The following is a 7788-nucleotide window of genomic DNA, read 5'->3' on the forward strand; positions in this document are numbered from 1 at the left end:
ACAGATCTGCAACTTAAGAAATCTGTGGGTTTCTCAAGTGATCTACTGGACATAGAAACTTTCCCGACCCAATTGTGTAGCTCATCATGCTATTTACACCGTATTATTGCCAATAGACAATGAAGCACCAGTTAGAAGTGGTGTGGGAAACCAAAGCATGTTTGTGCTGAGCCAATAAAGCCACTGGAGGTCACCCCCTGTTACTGAACTGGTGACAATAGGCTGCACATATAATGTTACAAATGCTTATTGTTTAAACATTATAAATTTCACTTCACTATCATAATTGTGCCATCATTATTTGTCTAAGCGTAAAATGAAAAACGCCTTGCATTGCTTAGTTCCTCTAGAGGCATTGGAATATGTGCAACAGTTCACTTGCATATGTTTGTTAATAACTTGCAGTGTGCTGTTACATTAACACAGCAGGTTATTCAGTCTCAATGTAAATCACTGTTACTTTTATGTAATGATGAAATGGATACTGTGTCACAATATGACAGGGCAACTTCACGGATCAGCTTTTTGCTGTTTCCACCAGTTTCTTGGTCTAAAAGAAACAGATGTCAAAGATAACAACACAAATCAGGCATTTTTTTATACACAAGAATGTAGAATAGAAGGATTTATTTACAAAATGCTGGAGTAACAGCATGTCAGGCAGCATCTCAGGAGAGAAGGAATAGGTGACGTTTCAGGTCGAGACCCTTCTTCAGACTGATGTCAGGGGGGGGGCGGGACAAAGGAAACTTCTTACACTAGAATAGAAGGAATCTCACACTAAGAAGACTATTTATTTCACTGTTCATATTTACTGTTACAGAATGGGTAAATTACAGGACCACACATATATTGGATTAGACTTCTTCCATGTTGACCTTTGATGTTAAAGTAAATCATGAACAATATATATATATAGTTTCTATTAAGCACCATGCAGCATTTGTTGCTTTGTGTGTTGTATTTCCCAGCACATTCCTTGTTGAAGTAACTAAAACATGGAACAAATGTAATAAAACTGATATAATTTATCGCTGCCTCACAAACTGTAATATTTACATTTTGCACATTTTTTAGGGGCTAATTCTTATCCAAGCATCGCCAATCACTCTGTAAAAATGTAACAATGTCTTTTATGATCTAAATCAGCGGTGTGAAGGCCTGTGTAACTCACTAACTCTCATATGCTAAATATGTTTCATGTTAAACAACTGTGTGTTTTGAAGACTCCGTCTAAACATCCGTACATATAAGAGATATTTTTGATATATTTCCGATTTCTTCATTCTTTGGTTTGTTTCTTTGTCTGTGATGCTGAACTTTTCAGTAACAAAATTACTGAATGCCACTGGATTATATTAAAGGAACATTCATTAACCACATGGAAACTAGACCTCTAACTGCACTTTAGTTCATGTCATTTTTACTATTGGAAATGTATAAATTATGAAGGTTCAGTCTGGCAAAGCCAGACTAGGTTTAAGCTAGGTTTAAACTATGATTTCTTGAGTAACCTAAGCAAAATTTAGAATTGTCTTTACATGTCACTCTTGCATTTTAAGAAAGTATAAGGAACAATATTGCTTGTTTTTGACACATTAAGTTGTGGCTTTTCCGACTTTACAGTGAGTTTCCTAGAAATCTACAAACTTTTTAAAGTTAAATTTTTGTTGTATGTGATCAGAAATTGCTCACAATTTGAAATAAACTATACATAAAGAGACACAATGTGCTGCAATAACTCAATGGGTCAGGCAGCATCTCTGGAAGACATGGATAGGTAACATTATGAGTCAGGACTAAAGTCTGAAGAAGAGTCCCGATCCAAAATGCCATTATCCCTGTCTTCTAGAGATGTGTCTTTTTTGGTAAACCAGCATCTGCAGTTCCTTGCGTCTCAATCCAAAAATAGATTTCAATTATGATTGAATAGATTTATTGAATCCTGTACCTTATTCAGTTAATCTTTGTTTGCAGATTGATGGAGTGCCTAACCTACCAAACGCCGCATTGACCTCCTTAATGGACAATTGCATCCGATGTCAAAGTTCAGGAAGAATATGTAAAAGTGATGTTTTGGATGCTGGTACCGAGGACACTTCTGTTTCTTTGTGTTCTCGACATTCTCAGGCAACGACTGTATTTAGCTCGCCACAGCTGTCAGACTCTGTCCTTTCTCAGCTTCTGGAAGATGCATACCCACCAGGCCTTTCCCCAGCTTCTGGCAGAACAGAAGGAGGTAGCAAAGAAATAGTTACCAGTGTCGATAGTGAGGACCCAAATTACTATCGCAGCAAAGTCCTGGCTAACATCAGTAATCTGTCAGAAAGATTGCTGGATTTTCCGATAGCGGATGATGATAAATCAGATGGTGAGGATGGGGAATGGATGCAATGCAACAGAGAGGCGTCCTACTTGACGAGGGCACTGAAGATCAAGCAAGGGAAAAAGCCCATTTTCCTTATGGATTCAAACCTTTACGGATCAATGGACTGGGAGCAGTCGGCAGAGGACAGCATTTCAACAATTCCATGGATATCGCACGGAGGTAATAAATATTCACTCAGAGCTGAGCGATATTCTCTCTGCTCTTCTGCTTTCTGATTCATTTTCTTAAAACGTGCCTTTTACGGAAAGCACAAGAACTTTTGGCAAACTAATGTCAAATTCACCTGTGGATTCTCATTGCCCATTCAGGCGATGACATGTTCACAAGGCAGGTCCTTGTTTGCTGAGGTCCACAACATCCACTCCTTCCATTGCAACACGCGTTTCCAAACCGTTAACTATTATCTAGCACACGTTGCCTTCACTATCACAATGTTACTGGTCCATGTGAGAAGCTCACAATAATTCTCCCTCTCGGTTTACTTTTCAATAAAGCTCCATAGTCTGGGCAATAGAGCTTGTCTGATCCCCTCTGTCTCATGTGTTGATTGTTTTACATCCTCTTATTTCTGTTGACAATTATTTATCATCTAGTTAAGTTTTTAATTATCCTCCATTTCCTTCACAGCCAGAGGGGTTAGACAAACTGAGTTATAACATTGCAATATACATAGAAACATGTAATGCATAGAAACAGGAGTGGAAGGTGGACATTTGGCCCTTCTAGCCTGCTCTATAATGCAATTATGGCTGATCCTCTATTACAATATCAGGCCCCTGCTCTTTCCCCATAATCACTTGACATCTGCTAAGTCATGGAGTTATAGTAATACAGCACAGAAATGGGCTCTTCAGCCCAAAATGTCCATGCCCATCAACACTGACCCCATTTGCCCATATTAAGAATGTATCCTGCTGTGTCCCCTATTTAAGTGTCTGTCTCAATGCCTTCTAAATATACAAAACAGTATCAAATTCTACCACCTCCACTGGCGGCAAGTTCCATTACTCTTTGTGTAAATAAAAACTTACCACTCAGATCTTAAGTCTCGCCTTACATTTATGCTCTTTTATTTATGCTACCCCTACTATGGGAAAAATATTTTGACTATCTACCTTCTCTATACCTCTCAAAATGTTATATACTTCTATTAGGTCACACTTCAGCCTCCTTTGCTCCAGGGGAAATAGGCCTTGCAAAAAGAATTTCACTGTGCTGTGCATAAGTGACCATTGAACCATAACTGAATGCATAACCTTCCTTCTGTACTGGGAAATCCCACTGGCTCATCAGTGGACAGTAACAACTTAAACATTGACAAGTAGGTGAAATGGACAAGCACATTCCAGATGAATAATGAAGAGAGTTGCAAAGTGATGCATGTTGATGGAAAGGAGCAAGATGAACAAAACTGTACAATTTTAAAGGTTGTGCAGGAACAGAAAGACGTAAAAGTTCACCCACACATAATCATGAAGATGGAGGACAGGCTGAGAACACTGTTAAAAAGCATAATGAATTTTTGATTTTATAAATCAACTCAAAAAGTAAGACATTTATACCAAGCCATTTTACAACACTTTTTTTTGGGCTTCAGATGGAATATTTCTTTCAATTTTGGTCAGGGGGTATTGGGATTTTAGAGACTATCGATCACCCTTTCACACTAGTTCGATGTTATCCAAGTTCTCATCCACTCCCTTGACACTAGGGGCAATCTACCTAGGCCAATTAACCTACTCGCCCGCAAGTCTTTGGGATGTGGGACAAAACCGGAGCACCCAGAGGAAACCCACATGGTCACAGGGAGAACATGCAGATGCCACAAAGATACCACCCGAGGTCGGAATCGAACCCAGGTCTCTGGTGCTGTGAGGCAGCAAGCTCTACCAGCTGCACTGCCCAAACAAGTGTCTTTTGAGACTCTGCCCGCACTTCAAATGTAGCTTCTGCATGTACAGCACAATCCAGAAATTTGTCTTTGTTTGGTAGAACTAAATAGGCTCAAGAATACAGAGTGAGTATAACTGGCAGTCAATATTCTCACCCCTGTGTAGTGCTGGTAATAAAGACAAATGTTTCTATTTTTGTCCGGAAGTTATTCAGCCATGTAAGGATTGTAGCTGAGAGATTGTATAGGATTGTATTCTGACCCATTTTCTGGGACTGTAAAATTATTTGCCCAGACTGATTTCTGTCCTTCCTGATCACTAAATGCAGAGAACAGTGTGTGGTCTGTCAGTTCACTGAAAAGTTCTAAATTTGAACATTTAATTAATACTGTGAATATTGTTTTATTTTCAATAGGTGATGAAAATGGTGCTGGGAATGAAGTGGATTTAAATATTGCTGACAATGAGGTGAAATCAAAGTAGAAGAAATTTTCTGATTGCATTTCAGATCTTTCTGAAGTAGTCTTTATTAAAGAAGGATGATTTTTCTAAGATTGTTTGTTTTGTCTGTTATGATATTCTGATCTTTGGCAAATGACTTGGTCATATACTAGAAGTGGCTGATTGATTCACTGATATGGTTCAAAGGAAATAATCTGCAAAGGAATTTTGTTTTAATTTTTTCAATTATCATATTTTCCACAGAAATCAGATTTGGGAGATAGATCCAGAAGAAGAGCTTTCTGGCTAAGCAGAGTAGAACCGCATGAATATCAAACTATTTTCCCCAAAAGATGCACACAAAATACTGGAGTAACTTTGGGTCAGGCAGCATTTCTGGAGAAAAGGAATAGGTGATGTTTCGGGTCAGAACCCTTCTTCAGACTGAAAGAGAGAGAACAAAAAGGCCAGAACATAAAAGGGTCAAAAACCGCGAGCCAACATTAGACCATTGTGGATTTGTTGGCTATCGGTGCTGGCTCTGATTTATTTTGTACCTTTTCACACTTCTAATTTCCCTTCCCCCTGACTCTCAGTCTGAAGAAAGGTTTCAACCCGAAACATCACCTATTCATTTTCTGCAGAAATGCTGCCTGGCGCACTTAGTTACTCCAGCATTTTGTGTCTATCTTCGATATAAACCAGCATTTGCATTTCCTCCGTAAATATATTCTCCCTCCAAGCTTATTGAGATTTTGGTATCCTGGCCGAAAAAATAATCGTAAAATTAATTAAATGCTTGTTGGTTGAAATTAAGTCAACAAGAGATGATGGTGAAATAATTTCCATCTCAATATTTTTGCTGGAAGTAATTTTATTCAAACTAATCCTCTTTAATCATTGTGCCATTTAGTGGAAATGAAAACTAGAACATAATAATGGTGTTGAAGAATGTTGGTGCAATAGATTCAGTGTCAATGGTTTCATTTTCAATAAAAGTCACTCCACATTGTGAGCCTTGGTTCAAGCACTTGGTTCAAGTATCTGGTGTTGTTCGCTTAAATTTATTTTCATAGAATAAATATGTGTTTCCCATTACATTAATTCCTATGACTGGTTTGATTGTTCACTTTTTCAATAGATCTATTTGGTCTTTTGTTTTTGGATTTATCGCAACCTGCTCATGAAAAGATGGCAGAGAACCTCCTCCTTAAAACATGATTGTTGAGGATATTCTAAGCATGTTAGCAGTATTGGCACAATTGGGAATGAGCATTTTTAATACCGTCGTCCATTTTGTAGCGTGATGAAGTGTTAATTATACGACTGTGAGTCTGAAGTCATAATATGTACCTGAGTGCACGGCGATAACCGTGTTCCTTCCATAAACCGTGCTCCTTCCGTGTTCCTTCCTTTTGCGGTTGCAGCTCCTAGACTGTGGAACAGCATCCCTCTCCCCATCAGAACTGCCCCCTCCATCGACTCCTTTAAGTCCAGGCTCAAAACCTATTTCTACTTCCTAGCGTTTGAGACTCATTGAGGAGGCGCTGTGAACTGTTTTGTATGTGCTGTTGTGTTTGTATGCTACTGTATGTTTCATTTTTTTCCTTAGTACCTTATCAGATGTACAGCACTTTGGTCAACGTGGGTTGTTTTTAAATGTGCTATACAAATAAAATTGACTTGACTTGACTTGATAAAAGGCGTTAGCGATCCTCGTAAACCTTTACACCATAGTTTTATGTTTATTATTACTGATACTTTTTACTGCAGATTTTTTGTTTAATTAACTTATTTTACATTCCCAAGCTGGAAGGGGAATGTAAAATAAGTTACATGGTGGATTTGACGCCACCCTCAGACACAGTTTTCCATAGCCTGAACTGGATGCCTGAACCCGTGCAATCTAGTAGCAACATATTATTTTCCGATTTTACCACCATTCTTGGAGACTGTTGCATTGTTGCATATTTGTTTTGAACTTTGTTTTCAATCCCTCTCTCCAGTTCCGTATTTTATTATTGCCGATTTGTTTTTTGTTTTCAGTGCACTATGAAAAGTATAGGAATTAAGTGCTACACTGTAAGCAAAAAAGGTCAATTAAATGAGAAAGTATTATAAAATGTATTCTCCACAACCATACATTAAAATTCTAACAACTGCATTTCATTACTTGTTAGTATTTAAGTGTGTTGGTCGTAAATATTACGAGTGCTTTAATTATCCATATTAGATAATTAACTTGTTACGCTACGTAAATGAAATGGCTCAGTTTCCAAGCATGTTTGCACTATTTCGGCAGTGTTGAAGTCCAGAATATAACCAATGATAATACAGAGATGCTCTTGAACACACACACCTGCCTATGTCACATACGAAGAATTATGATTCACGCTGACTATAATTCTGAAGGAAATTGAAGGAATGTTTTAATCAGATCCATCTCAGATCTATGGATCAGCCTCCAAGTTTGATAAATATGAACTGTAAGCAGTACCCAAATTATTCCCAATAGGAAGCATCTGCATGGTAGAATTGTCACAGATACTGATGCCTGCCTTTCAAAAGCCTGAGCCACTTTTGAATGTTTTTTGTGGAATAATCATGGTACAACTTTCAAGATACTGGGCTGCATTATGAAGATTCTACTGTACTGTCACCCATAACAGAAACAGTGCTCTAATACAGGTTTGAAAAAGAGATACAGAATGAATCTGAAGAATTCTAACATTGAGGCTAGGATTTGGGAACAATGTCGAAAGTTGGTGTTACATAACGGCAACCAGCAAGATTGCTCATCATTCTTAGTTCCTTATCCATAGATTCCATTAATAATTTTTCATTGATAATACTCAGTGGAAGGATCAAAGTTAAAAGCTTGCCAGATGTAAAATGAAATATTTTGAATAACATGAATTATATCAAGCAAAAGACATCTGTATGACATTTACAAATCAACAGACATCATCTTGAAGTAATTTTGCCAAAGTGCTTTTCTGTGCGGAAAACATCATGATTTCTGATTCTGCATGGAATTATGATTCAAATGTGTTTTTATTGCCTCAT

General features: G+C 37.8%; 1 protein-coding gene across 3 annotated transcripts in view; it reads left to right on the forward strand.

Annotated features, from left to right (window-relative positions):
• fsip1 (fibrous sheath interacting protein 1) overlaps positions 1–6829 on the forward strand; it is a 252605-nt gene extending 245776 nt beyond the window's left edge. For all 3 annotated transcript variants that reach the window (XM_078406366.1, XM_078406365.1, XM_078406367.1), the window contains 2 exons: positions 1978–2548; positions 4697–6829. In XM_078406366.1, coding sequence (XP_078262492.1) covers positions 1978–2548; positions 4697–4764 — 639 coding nt within the window. In that variant the 3' untranslated portion in view covers positions 4765–6829. The remainder of the gene's footprint in view (positions 1–1977; positions 2549–4696) is intronic.
• The last annotated feature ends 959 nt before the right edge of the window (positions 6830–7788 follow it).

This window comes from Rhinoraja longicauda, chromosome 10 (assembly GCF_053455715.1).
Source record: "Rhinoraja longicauda isolate Sanriku21f chromosome 10, sRhiLon1.1, whole genome shotgun sequence".
In the NCBI taxonomy this organism is placed as follows: Eukaryota; Metazoa; Chordata; class Chondrichthyes; order Rajiformes; family Arhynchobatidae; genus Rhinoraja; species Rhinoraja longicauda.